We start from the raw sequence: 18,323 nt of genomic DNA, 5'->3' as shown, positions 1-18,323 counted from the left end.
GCATCAAACCGTATTGTGTGGTAAGAAAACGTGCTCGATCAAGTTTTTAGCGCCGAATACGCAAGAATATAAAAAACCGCGGGATATTCATGAAAAGAAATGATTCGCATTTTCACCGGCGCTGTCAGTGTGTGAGAATAATTGTCATTCCAACACAGAGATTTTCATCTCGAAAGTCTCGAAATTTTATCCTAGATATTTTGCGCGTACCTGGTACGTAAAATTACACACAGTAAAATTATAATATGTAAAATATTAATTTAATTTTTGTAAAAATAATTTAAGTATAAATAATTTAAGACATCTTCGGTGAGATAAAACACATGTTACAATTTTATGGCAACCTACATTTACGAGGTAAAATTATTGTGCAAAATTTTCGGCGAGATAGTCAAGTAATGGTCATTCCTTTATCATATAGACATATAGAAGATCGTTCTCCCTTCGCGCGTTACATTTTCGTTGTTAAACTTTCATATATGGACCGTTGCAGCTATTCACAAGTTTATAACATCCGTAAGAAAGGCGCGTGGATTCTTGCCTCTTCCTATTACGGCTTTATATTGCGCGGACATTGTGTCTGGGAAAAAAGCCGCGCGAGGAAACGCATCCCTCGAGAATTTAGCATTTAAACGCTAAACTATTTTATCTTAGAGAATTTGTTAATTATATTTTGCACTGATTGCGAGAAAAAAAGAAGCAAACGCGATGCATCAAGCTGCGACAATTTATTGTATTCAAAAGCTTCATAAAATTTTATATGAATTATGAAAAGAAATTTAATAATGGTTTATCAAGGTAAAAAATTGAAATCGCGAAACTTGCCGTAAATTTGATAATTAATTACGTGTGTGGTAATTACGGTGCAATAATTTGCAGTAATGAGCTCGCTTTATCATGTATAAATATTCAACACGTTACATTTCAAAAAATTGGGAATAGCATATACGCGAAACTTTGATAAATTCTATAGAAGTCGGCTTTTAGAATTTTATATCTCGTGAATATGATAGATATTTTATAAATACCATATTCTTAAATATATTGTGTGTGCATTATAATATCACGATCGTGATCTGCAAATTTCACAAACTAAAGCAGTTTTCTCTATCGTGTTATCTCTTATTTCTATATACCCATCGTAAACGCGAACGATAAAGAACATTGTTATACATAATACTCGTACATATTCAAAAATGAAGGTGCGAGTAAATACACACACATATAGAAATAACGAGCGATATATACAGGGTGTCCCATTTTAAAGGACCCACTCAAATATCTCAGAAACACTGCGTCAAATCGAAAAATGTTTCAAACAAAAGTTGTGTGGCTTCAAGGGGGCCATAACATGGTGACAATGATTTGACCTTGGAAAATCATTTGAAGGTCATGTAAAGGTCAACTTTAAAATCTTAAATAGAAATCCCCATTTTTTATTTAGTATTCTTATAGCTGACATCGAGAGCTTTCCAAAACACTATAATAAAGTATTTTTTTATTAAGTACTTTTTGAGTTATTTTATATTTTAATCTGACATATTTTGATATAAAAAAATTAATATCTCGTAAAATATTTAGTTTTTGATAATTTTACCGTAATACTTCTATGTACAGAATAATGAGACAAATCAATTAGTATAAAAGAAAAACAAATTGTTTTTAAGAAAATTATTTACAATGTATTTTTTTAAACAATTATTTGTTTTTTTTGGCACTAATTAATTTGTCTTATTATTCTGTACATAGAAGTATTACGGTAAAATTATCGAAAACTGAATATTTTACGAAATATTTTATTTTTTATATCAAAATATGTCAGATTAAAATATAAAATAACTCAAAAAGTACTGAATAAAAAAATAGTTTATTATAGTGTTTTGGAAAGCTCTCGATGTCAGCTATAAGAATACTAAATAAAAAATGGGGGTTTCCGTTTAAGATTTTAAAGTTGACCTTCACATGATCTGCAACTATTTTTCCAAGGTCAAATCATTGTCACCATCTTATGGCCCCCTTGAAGCCACACAACTTTTGTTTGAAACATTTTTCGATTTAACGCAGTGTTTCTGAGATATTTGCGTGGATCCTTTAAAATGGGACACCCTGTATATACATATACAAATGATTAGCTTTCGATTCTCCCCTAGCGAAGTTCGTTACGCAACGTCGTGCACATTTACATTTAATAAAGTCTAATACGAACAGAAACGGAAACAGAATGAAAATAGTATAGGCGTTAATTACCGTATCGCGCTGCTTTTCCACACGTTCCCCGATTAACAAAGATTCAAAAATTCATTTTTAAAACGCTCATTCAGCTTTTAAAATACTCGATATATTTAGCTTTAGCGAGAAAATTGATAAACGCCAGGATTATTAACGAAAATCCGTAACGATGATGCGAATTTAATTAGAATTAATGCGTAAAGAAAGAGTTTCTCCTTGTGCTCGCGCTTTCCTTCTTCTTCTATTCATCTAGTTTGAATACGTGATGCATTATTCCCTCTCATGCGCGCAGAATCTTTTCACTAACATACATATATCCTTATTTAGTTCTCTCGTTTTCCTAACGCAATCTTTTTGCATCTTAGCTGCCCTGCGGGCTTCTATATAAATCCTACATCAGCACTTTTTTCCTCCCCTCATTCCACTTTTTCTTTATATTATATTTTCACACTCTCATCTTTTCCAAAGCGCATCTGATTCTTCCTACTCACTTTTCAACAACGTAGAATGGCTTCCTCTCGCTTCCCCCCCCCCCTCTCTCTCTCTCTCTCTCTCTTTTTCTTTTCCTGTATCCTTTTAAATCTGCCATCTTGCCATTGTCAGCGTATCGGTATCTCCCGCATGTTATCATTTAATGGTGCAGTTCTATTTCGACCGCCATTCAGCCAACAGGAGATATATTCGCGGCTTTTCCAGTCGTATACCGACTATAAACACGGGATTACATCCATCTCTTTAATAAAGAACACATAGAAATTTATGCGTCTGCCGTTTAATTCGAATATTTGATGGATGTTCATCTTCAGCCATCTCTTTCACCCGATGTTTATCAGCAGATATCAGAAACGTGCACGCAAACGATTTCATTAACTGCACATGTACACGCAACGCTTGATTAGATTCTTGGAGACTCTACAGAGATGCCTGATATAAACGATATTGCTAAGAAGTGCGTTAGCAATTTTCTTATCTATTATTATTATTTATTATTATTAATAATAATTAATTAATGTAAAAATGATTATTCCTTAATTAAACGGAAAAAAGATAACAAGAAACCTTAAACACTTTTTTTATTTTATAATGGCATTATATATGTATTATGAGATTTAAATATAATGGATATTAATTTAAAATACACGTTACAAATAACTTGTAAAATTCAATATGAATATATAAATAATATATTTCCTTAATAAATTTTACACATGACAAATTATGTCACTATCTCGTATCGCGAATCGTATATCTTCTTCTATGTAAAATTGCTCCTTTATCGACTTTACGTACAATTGATATTATTTTTGAGAAGTGTTTATATTTCCTTTCCGACAAGATGGATGAGATTCATCGACTTCCCGAATGTTTTGATCTCAAAGTATAAAGGAACGAACGTCTATGGACAGAGGGGCCCATCGCGTTGAAAGGGAGGACAAGGGACGCGATTGGCTTTCGAAGATAGATTCCAATACCATGAATGGACTTTTAAGCAGGCATGCATCAGAGTTCCCTCCTGCCCTTCTCTAGCCGACTCTTCTACAACATCACTCTTACCGTCTGCCATGGCTCAGATGTTTTCCCCTTTCGACCCTCTCTCAATCCGTATTTTGTCCCTATCGCGTGGCGAACTGTCGCGCCAAACTATGTGCAATCCTTAACATATTAATCAACTAACCAATCCTTGTTGGCGCAGCTAGAAATAATTTCTATTTATTTACCGATTTCCGTGTGTAAAAAGTGGCTTTTATGCAGTATGCACAGATACAATATAATTATATTGATATTGATAAAAAGCTATTATAAATAATAAACAAGTCCATAGATTTATCTTGCTTATCAATTCTTAATTTTTTTTTATATTTTAGATTATATAATTAATAATTACATTAATATTGATAATATCGTATCTTCAATTTTGCAAAGATATGTGTCTACATTGCTTTCATAAAAGTGACAAAACGGAACAACAATCGACACATTTACCGATGAACGATCACTCATTCAGCGCGCTTATTTTATTTCGAAATAATTGGATGCAAGACTCGCAATTTTCTCGGCCACATCGATTATCCGCTTATGCTCCCAGGCCGCGCTAAGCTCACGCTCTATGATAGATAATTCTGTTTATTGCAGATAAACTCGGGATGGTCACTCGGTCCGGAGCTCTGCGACATGTGGACCAGCAGCGACGTTCTATGTTGCACAGCCTCGATATTGCATCTGGTGGCTATCGCGGTCGACAGATATTGGGCAGTCACCAATATCAATTATATACAGGTTAATTAACGCCGTTGCGGTTATCGAGAGGAAGTCGGAAATTGTCCGATGCGAATCCGATACAGTCTTTGTTATCCGCTGTCATTTACATTGCGCTCGCGACGTCGACGAGATGGGAAAAGAGACTCGCGTGCGAGTTGACGCGAGCAAGATCGCGTGGAACTGCATGTCGTATCGTGAATCTCTTTGAATAGCCGGGAAATCGTTGTACGATGCAGGAAAATACTATTTTATCAGTTCAAAAATGGTTATACATAAAATCTGAATAGAATCTGACGCGCGAAACTTTGTGCATTACGTTAGAACATTCCTTTACATTAATCTCTTTTCGCGTCTGTTTAAATTTCCTGCAATTTTATTATTAGGTGTACAAATAAGTTTCTGCCGTTTGACAAAAGTTGGCGCCACCAGTAAGTTATGGTTAAAATTGTCAAATGTAAAACGTCCTTATCGTAAGATTGGACATCAATCAATAACATAACCTTAAAATATTAGTGATTTTTTATCAGTATAATATATTTTTTTATGTGCGAAAATATCGAGTTTTGAGCCGAATAAGCGTCATTTGCGGGAACTTTTGATTTACTTCTTCAATTTGAAGAAATCTGCAGCTGAGGCGTATCGATTGCTTGTAGAAGCATATGGTGAGGCTGCCTTAAGTGAGAGAAGTTGTCGTGAGTGGTTTCAAAAGTTTAAGAACGGTGAATTTGACATCGAAGACAAAGAACGTAGCGGAAGGCCGAAAGTGTATGAAGACGCGGAATTGGAAGCATTATTGGATCAAGATTCGTGCCAAACGCAAGAAGAACTTGCACTTACATTGGGAGTGACTCGAAACATTAAGTTCCGTTCTTTCACAATAAATGCCCAATTTTTGATAAAAAACGGCGGAAACTTATTTGTACACCTAATATATTTATTTATATTGTATTTTTTAATATTCTTTTAGTTTAAAATGCGAATAAATGTCGTTTATTTTATATCGATTCATAAATTATCGTTGAAAATTGCGCGAAAGGGCAAAGTCCGCTCTCTCTTTTACTTATATGGTAGATGTAACGAGAATTATAGGGAACATTGCTCGTGAAGTATGAAAAAGGTAAGATCGTCAAATGAAACGGTCGAAACTTCCCCTTCATAAATATAGTTTAACGAGGATGAGAGACGAGTATGTAATATTCTCGGTATGCTCTCTTTCTCTTCTCCGGAGAACTTGGAGTTAGTTCGAAATTATTGGAGTTCGATAAGCTACGCAACGGACGGGCCCGGTTAAACTTAAAGGCTAACTCGCATTTACCCAATTGATAGAAACAGGCTGTGTATGGGTCCCCTCGATTACGTTATAAAAAATGGAACGAGCGAGGAATTAGCTTCAGTTATGTATCGATCAAGGAAGATACGCTGATAGAGCAGACTCTCTTTCTTTTTCTCTTCCTCTCTTTTTCTCTTTCCCTCTCTCTCTCTCTCTCTCTCTCTCTCTCTCTCTCTCTCTCTCTCTCCCTCTCTCTCTCTCTCTCTCTCTTTCTTTTTAAGAAAAAAACTCTACGAGTAGACCTAATTAAAAGTTTAATTTTCTGATACAAGATTGTATTCTTATTGTTAGTAATGTACAAAGTCTTGTGGAAGGTACAAAATTGATCGGGTTAGTAAGATATCTTGATTATTAAATGACAATCAAGTTTTTCACATAACTTATTTAAATTTTTTTTTAATTTTCTGAGAGATCTATATAACAAATGAAAATATTTTTAACGATACGAAATGTAGACATTACGCGCACCGATTACGCGTAAAAAAAAAATAGATGGAAAATGTATTTCAAATATTTCAACGTCGTCTAATAATGTAAAAATCGATGCGATAGAAACCGGAAAAAAAAAAAGAATCGATTCTAAAACGACGAAATAACAGTAAGTCGTTAAAGATGGCTCTTCTATTTTAAGGCGAGGAATCCGAGAAGAATCGGCATCCTGATCATCGCTGTATGGGTGATATCCTTAGGAATCTCATTAGCGCCTCAGCTCGGATGGAAGGATCCTGATTATTTGGACCGCATAGCCCAAGGGACGTGTCTCGTGTCGCAGGATACTGCATATCAGGTGAACGCTTCCGGAGAATTGCGAACGGATCCGAAACTTGCTCCGAAGCTTGATTATATTCGCGGCTATGACTTGTATTCGATGGAATTGCTTAAGAAAGTATCGACACTTCGAGAAACGTTACGCCAATTGTGGTTGATCGTAATGTATAATTTTTTCTTGCCTTTCTCAAAAATTCTTATATCAAAATATCTTCGCACGAAGATATAAATTTTTTCGTCTTTTCGATAAATATTCATGATAAATGTTGCTCATATCTAAATAATATAATTTTGAAAATACAAAATGTATCTTCTTTATATAACACATTACACACATTATTATCCCGAAGAGAAAATATATATAAAAATTACCTCACAGATCTTTGCAACTTGCGCGACGTTCTATCTTCCGCTCTTAGTCATCTTATTCCTGTATTGGAGGATATTTCAAGCGGCGCGAAAAAGGATCAGGAAGAGGCCCGGCACTATCCTTCAGCCGCCGCGTGAAAGAAGAGGCATCCTTAGGCTCGTTACGAGAAGGTAGTTTGTAGGTTTTTTTGCCTCCCTTTTCTGCTTCTTTATCACAAGATTCAGAATTATTTAGATCTTAAACAATAATGAAACATGTTTCATGATTGCAATTTTGTACACAGTTGCATTTTTCATAGTTGCAAAAAAATTTGAAGGGCTCGAGGGCTTTAACAACGCGTTAAAGCCACGTAGAATAAATCTCGCAAATGAGAGATGTTGACAAATGGTGTAAATCCTTCATGAGATTTAGGACACATTTTTAACAGGGAGATCATAATTTAATCTATAAATAAATATTCTTAACGCGCAAGACTTTATCTAAATTAGCATATTTTAAGCGTTTTTATCTCAATGGCCAGTGAAGTGCAGATCTTTGCTACGAACAAAGGTATGAGTTTACCTGTTGATCTGTCGCAAAAAGGATATTATCGCTGCTTAATAATTGCGTATTTTTAAGCTCTATCCCCTATAAAATACTATAGATTGTGCTCGATATTATAAGCATGAATTCATTATAAAAATTCTTGCGAGTTAAATTATAATTAATATTATATAACTATGTGTATATATGCTTTTAATATTTTCTTTAAAATAACTGTTATAATCATTTATTTTCAAATAAGTGTGTTATATTTTCCTGCTATTTCTTTGCTCTTCTATTTTCTGCTTCATAAGTAACGGAAAATAATTTGCCTATTTATTTATCATGCTTCGAAACATCTCGACAATATGCTCGCGGACTGGTTTCACATATTTCATATATTTTTTTATCTCATAATTCTCTCATATTTCTCAACTCTAACTTAATATATCTTTCTTAATTATTAAAGATATCATACCCCTATTATAGATATATCAAGAAATTATATAGCCTTCATTTAACATCGCTTCTATCGCTTCTACTTTAGGCGGTCTTTCATAAAGATGTCTAATATCACTGATCCCGTCGAGTCTCAGTCTCCACCATCATTATTCCCGCGATAACGAGCCAGCGACGAGAGAAACGAGCACCTCTTTTTCTCCCTTGACCGGAGTAACCCTAATTTATCTGGCCGTAGGCCCCGCGAAGAGTCGACGGCGTTCACCATCACGAGATCCACCCCGGATCACTCGTCAATCTCGCCGGAGAAGTCGTCGTCGTACAACGGCGCGAACGTCACACCGTCGACGACGGTGACACCGACAGCTGTCTCAACGACCACCACCACGACGATGTTGACGAATCCGACGAGCACGAGCCAGCAACAGCAGGTGGTCAAGTGTACGAAGCGCACACGCGAGACGATCGAGTCGAAGCGCGAGCGTAAGGCGGCTAAAACCCTGGCGATCATCACCGGTGCCTTCGTCGCCTGCTGGTTGCCGTTCTTCTTGGTTGCCTTGTTGCAGGCTACATGCCAGACCTGCGAGCCGCCCAAGCTCGTGGCCAGTGTGTTCCTGTGGCTCGGATACTTCAACAGCACCCTCAACCCCGTGATTTACACTGTGTTCTCGCCGGAATTTCGGCAGGCATTCAAAAGGATGCTGTGCGGTGGTACGCGGGGACTTCGCTGACAGTGGATTTAATTCCTTTGCCACGTGAGCGCGATCCAATGAGAGAGATATGCGTGAAACTTGTATATATATATATATGTACGCTCGCTACCGGCGTTTTCCTCGGTGTTGTGTGGTATTTCTGAATGCTCGAATCTAAATATTATATTAAATGTATGCACTCGGTTACATCTAAACGATAATATTAAAAGATTAATAGTTATAATATTTTTCTATCTTCTTAGATGATCTCTCTTCGAAGAAAATTGACGAGTATCTTATTTTTCTAATATAATTATTTATCTTGTTAATTTTTGTTATTAGGTGTACAACTTTGCTTCCGCCGTTTTCCTATAGGTGGCTTTAGCGGTAAGTAGTGGTCGAAATAAATAGATCATAGACGTCGTGCGATAAACTTGGGCATCTGTCAACATAACCCCATAGAAACATTAGTCGATTTGTGTCTGCATCATAAAGTTATTCTCGATTGAAAATCATCAGTTTACGAGCCAAATTCTCGTCATTCGCGGGAGGTTTCAATTTTCTGCTTCAATATGAAGAAATCTGCGGCTGAGGCTCATCGAATGCTCCCAAATACTTATGGTGAAGCCGCTATTAGCGAAAGAACGTGTCGTGAGTGGTTTCAACGCTTCAAGAACGGTGATTTTCACGTCGAAGACCGGCATAGCGGTGGAAGAGAGAAGGTTTTCGAAGATGCAGAATTGGAGGCATTACTTAATGAAGACTCGAGTCAAAGTCAAAAAGAATTGGCACGATCATTGGGAGTGACTCAACAAGCAATTTCAAAACGCCTCATAAATGTATAACCAGTTTTTTACAATAAAGCCTCGAATTTCGGAAAAAAAACCGGCGGAAGCAAAGTTGTACACCTAATACTTCTACTCTTTACATTTTTTGTTAATAATGTATATTTTTTTCAAAATTTTAGGATATATATCATTTAAATCGTGTTAATGTTTGTATCGATTCTATCAGCATCTAGACGCGATGGATGATATTCCACACAACACTACTCCTTCCCACAGCTGTTTCAGGTAATCAATGACTGCGCGTCGTTAATTTCATAGTCACTTTTAACGAATATGTCTCGTTGCCGTAAATATTAGTTAAAATTAAAATTAAAATTTTACTCGCGGCTAGCATTAATTATAGTTAATCGACAAAGGTGGAAACAATCCTGCGTAGAGTATTTTTGCGAAAACGCTTACTTGGAAGGATCAACGACAATGGTGCAACATTATTCGCGATTTTATTCAAAGTAAAAGTATCCAGCGTTGAAAGAGATATTCAAATTCACGAATTTATTCATCAAAATAAAAATCGGAACGCATTTTAACGCATAAACTGGCCGATACGTGTACGGCTATGTTGGTGAAAATTCTTATCGCTGAAAAAACATAAATTTAAGCTATGATCATGAATTCTTTTATCATAATGTAAAAATTAAAAAAAAAATATTTATTTATATGAGTATCTAAATGACGTAGGTGCTTAATTCATTAATTTTAATATATTGTTTGAACAAAGAAGAATGAGGGAGCTTGATGACCATAAGCGACTATCAAAAATTTTATTTTAGCACCTATATCATTTAGCCATACATTTGTATAATTTATGAATAGTGGACATGCGAAAATCGAAAAGTGAGTGAGACAAATCTTATATTTTATCGTCCAGTGAAGATTCCTTAAAATGCGCTTTGACGATATGAAAAAGTCGCGAGCAATGCTTGCTCCGATACGTAATTGTACAGTATTGTGTAAGTACGCGAATAGTATTTAGCGACCATACTTCCGAGCATTACCATTTTAAAATAGCTATGTATAAAAATTTTCAATCTTGACTCGTCTCCAAAGTATATATAAATAATGGCAAATCTAAATGTACATTAACTGAAACGCGCGATGAAGCAAATACATCATGAGCAATTATGTGACCATGACGGATTCTCTCGCGAGGATTCTGTCGCGATTGTGTATAAATAAAACGTTTAAATGTATAAGAAAGCGCAGAATCGTAAATTAGGTACACCTTACGCTTTTCAATTTGATTTGAGATTAAAAGTACTTGGGGGAATTTTCTCAGTTACGTAAAAGATTCTCGCCGCCTTATGAAGGTTTTGCTTACGCAACTTTTCTCTCGTACAGAGTTTTATAATACAAAATAAATAAAATACCGATACAAGTAACAGAATTGAATAGGAAAGGTTGGATTATTACTACAAGCAAATTTATTTTTACGAATCCATATTAATGCGAACGCTTAATGTAGAGTAAATGAAAGATGATTAATAATTATAATAATAGGTATAAACAATAAAGAACATAACGATGCCGTAAAATATCGCGATAAACTCATATCATGAATATCCTAGAATCAAAAAGGTCAATCACAAAAAAAAAGTGATCTCTATTTAAGAAAAAAATTAAATAATATTCGAAAATTAACTTTAGCCTTGCCATTCAATTCTGCATCTTATAACGAATGTAATATTTTAAATTTACGCAAGTAATAATGTATGTAACATCTATACTATGATATTACTACGTAATATGGCGAATTATGTTTAATTTACAGAGCAACGACTGATTCGGATCTATGTCCACATATTAAATGAATAGGAATTGAGAAATAATTCTTTGCGTTTGTAATGTCTATTTCCAAATGCCGAATAGTGTGCACGTGCATTCATTTTATTTCTACATTTATTTACGAGCTATTGGACTCGCTACTTAGAGAAATAAACATAGTTCTAGATTAATCATAATAATATGTTAGGCAGATTGTGATAAACGGCGACAATAGCTTTTCTTTTCGTCAGAAATGATAAGACTTCATTTTATCAAATTAATTTTCAAATATACGAGAACATAAGATAATGCTTTCTCTCTTGGAAAGTTACATAACAAATAAAAATAAAAGATATTTTCTAATTTATTCTTTGTTTGAACTTGTGGCAATTTTATTTTAACAATCGTTACATATAGTATCTTTCTTTTAACGCTATAAATAATACATTTATTAAATGCAAATATTAATAAAAAATACATACGTATACAACGCAGAAAGAAAAAAGTAATTGTCAGTATTAACAAAGAACAGTTAAATCGCTTTAAATAATTTGTGAGCGAATTCTTTTTATTTCTGACGACATTGTTGCTGAAATAATGACGGCAATATCGGATACGCTTGCGCTATATCTAATTATGTCAGCGGTCGTCGTTCTATTTGCACGACATAATTAATAAAATAACGTTTTGTTCGTGTTTATTTTTTATGTAAGTCTCCAAACAGAAGAACAAAACGTTGTCCGCCGAGCATTTTTAGCAGTTTCTAGTGAAGATAAAAAGTCTCATAAAAATAATAGCTTGGAAAAAAAAAATTATTTTACAGCTATTTTTATTACGACTATTAAAATGTTCGCGAAAGATTATAACGGCAAATTATTGTGTTTGATGTAAATGTAATTTAATATCAAAGTTGAAAAGAATCAGCGTCTCTTAATAATGCTTAGCAATTAGTTAAACGATCGATAGTGCCGCTCGGTTACTAAACAAATACATAATGCTTGATGCGGTTAATACTCATTAATAACATTCTGTCACACAAAGTGCCATAACAAAATTGATCGTAAGCAATTTATGTTTGTGATGATATATACTACAACGATATGTGCGGCAAAATGTTCAGCGGATATCGGGTTGATCACGTAACGCTTGTAAATCGAAGCAGCCAGCCATCGATCGCTCAGTAACATCGCTTCCCGCAAATATTGTTTCGTTATGTAAGCGACACGGATAGATAATGTTATAAAGTTGATAAAAAAAGTTATGAGAGCATATCGAAATGGAAACGTGTTCGCGGGAAAATATCAAGATAAAACAAATTACAGAGTATCGGGGTGAGAATATTATCCAGCGAATTCTAACAGCGCGTAATTATTCGCATGATAATTTGTTGACATAAATGCCAAGTATGTTCACTTGAAATCTTATGCGAGAGCATCAAGCAAAAACAAGATAAAAGGAGATAGAGAGGAAGAAGGGAAGTGAGAGAAAAAGCAATAGAAAAAGGAAAGAATGAAAGATGGAAAGAAAGAGTTAGAGAAAAAAAAAAGGGATATATTATTTACAACGATGCTTCATGTGTATAATATCCTTGCAATCGTAAAGTGAAATAAATGACGGAAAAAAATTTGAAGAAATTTACTTGAATGCTGTATTTCATGTATTGTATATTTATAACGTCTACATACAAATATCGATCTCTTTCTGTGGTTTTATTGCGAATTGTCGCAGAAGTAACGTTGTTTCTTACTTTTTCTCCCATTCCATTATTGACATCCAACTTTTTCGATCATCATCTATCACTCGTGTAAGATATCTTTTCAACTCTCATATAAAAAAAAGAAAGAACATATTTAAGCGACATCTAAAAGATTGGTACTCATATTGTATCTCATATTTTGCTCTAAATATGACCGTTCTAAGATATTAAACAAATGTATCATGAGAGCAGATGAAAATATTTATCATTAAATGTAAAAAAAAAATTTAGAATTTGTTTTAAATCTTCTTACGAAAATTTTTCCGATTATTTGCATAAAATGCTGCAATTGAGATTTAGAAAAATCATAACGCGCGTGATATTCCTCACGACGATATTCACACAGGATTTTTTGTGCATTTACGAATTAATATGCTATGACATCGAGATTGCCATGGAATATCCGTCGATATAATTATAAGATTCCAAATAAACGGTTAGTATTCCATCCTGTCTCTCTATGCACTAATTCAAGCACATACTGCAATATTATATAAGAGATGCAATTTATTATATATATAAAAAAAAAAACATAGTAAGTGTAAAATATATAACTTATAATATAATTTATATATAATTACCATTTATTTTTAAATAAAAATTATTTTAAATTCAATTAATTAAATTGAATTAAAACTTAAGGGAAAGGACGATGATTTAAAAATTCTAAAAAATGGTATGATTAAAATTAAATGATTATACAATTAATTATTTATCGTTGTCTTGTTAGAACATACAAAAATAATTACCTAAATATAGACGATATATGTAAAATAATGAAATCACAATGTGTGGGGATCTGTGTGTTCAGCGTAGTATTTTTTTCCATCTAAGAGTCTTTTAAGAAGTTATAAGACGAGTAAGATATTTTGAGGATCTGCATAGAGAAAAGATAATTCGTCAATTATATCATCGCTACTAATATTTTAACATTAATTTTATCTAATTTCAAATACACTAACATTCATAAAGGACTCGACGTTTAAAGTGACTACATAGCCGCTCGACATTTTAACAGGTTTGCCGGCACGCATCATTATTATTATAAGATCTTTCATTACTCGGATTCTTAATTTCGTCCAATCCATCTCATAAATAGCAATGCCGACGTCGATACTCTACGAGAAAATAATTAAAACAATTATTATAGATTAATTTGCTAATATAATATAAATGACAATTAATAATTTTGACTTAATGTTATTTCGAAAAAATACATCTTCCCCATTTTCCCCTCTTTTTTACTTGCTAAATATTTGTTAACTAAGAAATGCTAGATAATTCGATTGTTTCTCTAAAAAGAAAGTGAATTTGTATTTAGAATCGATAATTAAAACAAAGTATTGCAAAATTTGCAATATCACCGATGTGAATAATTGTTAGTACATTTTATAATTACTTTAATTTGATATTATATTTAGATTATATTAGATACTATATTTGAGATACTACAATTAATTAATTTGATATATTATATATTCTATTAGGTGTACAACTTTGCTTCCGCCGTTTTCCTATAGATGGCTTTAGCGGTAAGTAGTGGTCGAAATAAATAGATCATAGACGTCGTGCGATAAACTTGGGCATCTGTCAACATAACCCCATAGAAACATTAGTCGATTTGTGTCTGCATCATAAAGTTATTCTCCATTGAAAATGTCAGTTTACGAGCCAAATTCTCGTCATTCGCGGGAGGTTTTAATTTTCTGCTTCAATATGAAGAAATCTGCGGCTGAGGCTCATCGAATGCTCCCAAATACTTATGGTGAAGCCACTATTAGCGAAAGAACGTGTCGTGAGTGGTTTCAACGCTTCAAGAACGGTGATTTTCACGTCGAAGACCGGCATAGCGGTGGAAGAGAGAAGGTTTTCGAAGATGCAGAATTGGAGGCATTACTTAACGAAGACTCGAGTCAAAGTCAAAAAGAATTGGCACGATCATTGGGAGTGACTTAACAAGCAATTTCAAAACGCCTCATGAATGTATAACCAGTTTTTTACAATAAAGCCTCGAATTTCGGAAAAAAAAACGGCGGAAGCAAAGTTGTACACCTAATAATTGAAGACTGATAGCATTATGTCTTCCAGTGCGTTTAAAGAAATAGAAAAATAAAAATGGACGCAGCGAGTTATTTTATATTAACAATCTAAAAATCCCAACAATTTTCTACCTTTAATGTCACCTCGTTGCCATACCAGCAATAAAGAAATATTTGCATGAGCATGGAGCACAGATAAGAAAACATGTATGCAAAGTCGATGGTAAATAATGATGTCATTGTAGATAGTCTGTAGACGCTCATGCAGAGGACTAGAGAGATGAGGGAAAATTGAATGAACATTATCACTGTAAAGACTGCATTGACCGTGTGCGCAAATCTGCAGTTTATATAGAGTTTCTGTTATTATTTCCATAAATTATTTAATTATTTATTAATATATTGCAAAGTTAAGTAAACTAATTAATAAAAATGGATAAATTAAGTAGCACGATAGTATTCAATCGTTAAACTTGATAGCTATATATTAATAGCGTAAAAAAATAATTAATAAATTATTAAAAAAAAAAGATAACCTTTTGTGTATATTTTTATCATTGAAAAATCTATAAAATCTATAATTACAAAGGATTAAAATTCTCATTCTATTTTTTAAGTCGACATAAATACTCACTTATAAATATAAAGATGATGATATATCAGATCCCGAATGATTGCCTTCTCGCGTGCTATCAGATCCTCGTCCGATTTGCTATTTTTTTCGGCTTCTGTCAGCAATACCGGCAATATATGAGCGCGATGGCACAGAATTTCGAATTGAGCGCAAGTTTGGATCATCATACCGGAAATTAGCGTCTCATGCGCGACACTGGAATTTGCGCATAACACCAAAGCCACGCATTGGAATATCAATGTAGGCAAGAAGACATATATTGATGATAGATCGAAAGGCGCCCATCTATATATAGGCAAGCTACGCGTCTTCAGAAATATGTAAAATTGTGCGAAAGTCGCGAATATTGCGCTGGACTCATTGAGAATCTCGCAAGCGATCGTAAGCCGTCTACAAAATTTATAAATTATCTATTAAAATAAATCTAAGAAATGTATTTTTATAAATATTTATATACAGGTCAAATTTTCTTAAGTTATTGAAATAGCAAATTATTACATAAATTGCTTAAAAATATTGATACCCAAAATATATTTTGTTTTTAATTTTTATACTTTCTGTTTAATGCAATATCGCTTTATTGTAACAAGGGAGATAACTATTATAAGATAAATAAAACAAAGAGGAAAAGGAATCGGAAAAACTATCTTCCAGTCAGAGTAAATGATGTGTGAGGTTACTCTTGAAAAATTAGTTTGCGAATTAAAAATAAGAGTGAGAGAAATCGGGAAAAAAAAACCCGTTTCAGTTTTGTCCGATATATAATAATTTTTACTCGCGCGCGCGCAAGTAAAAATTATTCACAATTAATAAAATTATTTTGTTATAATCTATTTATATAATAATTATATACTTCACGTGTCGATCAAATTTTTCTCGTATCAATATTTCGTCTACATCTCTGGCAATACAATTGTCCTTCAACAGCATCTTGTCCAAATCGATGATCTTTCCGCGACGTATATAGAGATGCACGATTTTGCAGGAAACGCCAAAGATGGAAAGGAACAGATAGCATTTGTCTACGAATTCCTCCAGGCTCGCCGATAAAAAAAACGTGTCAACTATACCGTAGAACACGAACAATTGCAATAAAACAAACATAAAAACAGAGTAAAGATTGTACATGGAATATTTGAACGAGTTGACAGGAAAATTCACCGGTCGCCAGTAGCCGGTGTAAGTGAACAAGGCAAATGACACCGGAAGTATATGCATTATTCTAGTCTGCGGCACCACTATTCCTATACCTCGATTGTCATTGAATATATTGCGAGTTTGTTTCTTAATAATAACTTCTTTATCAAAAGGAATTCTATATATCGTCCTTGTTGTTATAAATTAATTCTTTCGTCTCGAAACGGAAAAGCTTTCAGAATATTAAAAGTCAGAAGTATTGTAGTTTCTCGGAGTAAAGAAGCGATCGATAGAAGACGATCTATATTACTGACGATAATTTTCTAATATAACGAACTTTCTACCCGCGTCTATATTTACTGTTCATCGTCTCTCGCAGTAAGAATTTTTATAATGATATAGCGAGACATAGCTATATTATTAATGATATATTATTATCCCCTACCCGCATTGCAATATCTTGTATAACAACTATCTATTACATGTAATTAACATGTATTATCTATACTATTATACATTTGCACGTAAACAAATTATTCATCTATAAAATTACTTCTACTAATTGCAACATAATTATTTATAACGGTTTCGAAAAAAATTGAATAGGAGAGAAAGAAAACTTGGAACAAACAGATGGCAAAATTATATCGCATATATTTCTTTTCATCTTACAATTACAAATTGTCTATTGGTTTCATAATATATTTAAGTTCTTAAATATACAAAAGAAAATGTGTTCTACAAGTATAATGTGTAACGCAAGAGCAAAATTTTTTTTGCGATCAAAAATGAAATTCGAGTGAGTATAGTAATTCTTTTTATATATTGTACACAAAAACATATATGCGTAAAATATAATTCAATATCACAATTAAAGATCAAATAAAAATATTTAATTTGTTCTGTGCGAATAATATTAGAGAGAAAATATAATTTACTTTTTGATATATACAAATCACAGTTGAAACAATTAAAAAAGAGATGGAATTTTGAGGAAAAAAAAACTCTTTAACAAGTAGACGAAGAAATAAGAGAGAAGGAATAAATCTAGAAAGCATTACCAACAATAAGAGAGATAATTTCTTATTTCTTATTTATTTTATTTGTTATTTGTAGAATCCACAAATTTATTTCTAATCCACAAGTTTATTTGCATTTATGAAAGATTTATTGGAACAAGAAAAAATTTATTTAATAAGGATTTAAATTAACACGTTTCATTGTTATATAATACGTGTATTATTAAATTATAATAAACACGCGGCTTATTGGAAAATCATGGAAAATTGACATGAAACGTATCAACTTTATATTTTGATTATATCGGCCACAGATTTTTGCAAAAGTATTTCATTGTGCGACGAATTGATCAAATAAAATTGCAAAACGTTCGCAAACAAAAAAATAAGTAGATATCTTTTTATATAATTATATTAATAATGTTTTACACAAAAGGGTATATTATTAAAACTTTTGACAGATTAACCGAGCCTCTATTAATTTTCTTATAGATACATCT

General features: G+C 33.2%; 2 protein-coding genes across 15 annotated transcripts in view; one reads left to right on the top strand and one right to left on the bottom strand.

Annotated features, from left to right (window-relative positions):
• The window catches only part of 5-ht1 (serotonin receptor), a 128,314-nt gene extending 115,139 nt beyond the window's left edge, over window positions 1–13,175 (top strand). For 12 of the 13 annotated variants that reach the window (XM_070297232.1, XM_070297230.1, XM_070297233.1 and 9 more), the window contains 4 exons: window positions 4,363–4,506; window positions 6,450–6,605; window positions 6,966–7,126; window positions 8,176–13,174. In XM_070297232.1, the coding sequence (XP_070153333.1) occupies window positions 4,363–4,506; window positions 6,450–6,605; window positions 6,966–7,126; window positions 8,176–8,668 (954 nt within the window). In that variant the 3' untranslated portion in view covers window positions 8,669–13,174. Of the gene's footprint in view, window positions 1–4,362; window positions 4,507–6,449; window positions 6,606–6,965; window positions 7,127–8,175 lie in introns of all 13 variants that reach the window. The other variant, XM_070297241.1, reaches the window with a different exon arrangement.
• LOC138933951 (odorant receptor Or2-like) lies at window positions 13,173–17,052 on the bottom strand. 2 transcript variants are annotated; one of them, XM_070297242.1, is made up of 7 exons: window positions 16,521–17,052; window positions 15,668–16,057; window positions 15,166–15,373; window positions 13,957–14,112; window positions 13,744–13,871; window positions 13,576–13,660; window positions 13,173–13,475 (listed from the first exon to the last, which is right to left on the bottom strand). In XM_070297242.1, the coding sequence occupies exons 1-5, from the start codon at window positions 16,883–16,885 to the stop codon at window positions 13,824–13,826; spliced, it is 1,167 nt and encodes a 388-aa protein (XP_070153343.1). In that variant the 5' UTR covers window positions 16,886–17,052; the 3' UTR covers window positions 13,173–13,475; window positions 13,576–13,660; window positions 13,744–13,823. The 2 variants fall into 2 exon arrangements, with proteins under 2 accessions (XP_070153343.1, XP_070153344.1); XM_070297243.1 differs by lacking the exon at window positions 13,576–13,660 and having other exon boundaries at window positions 13,174–13,475.
• Between the last annotated feature and the right edge of the window lie 1,271 nt (window positions 17,053–18,323).

This window comes from Polyergus mexicanus, unplaced genomic scaffold (genome assembly GCF_030449975.1).
Source record: "Polyergus mexicanus isolate NDT 795.1 unplaced genomic scaffold, iyPolMexi1.0 SCAF_6, whole genome shotgun sequence".
Taxonomy (NCBI): Eukaryota; Metazoa; Arthropoda; class Insecta; order Hymenoptera; family Formicidae; genus Polyergus; species Polyergus mexicanus.
The sequence above is the reverse complement of the archived record's forward strand: the minus strand, read 5'-3'. Positions and strand labels throughout refer to the sequence as shown.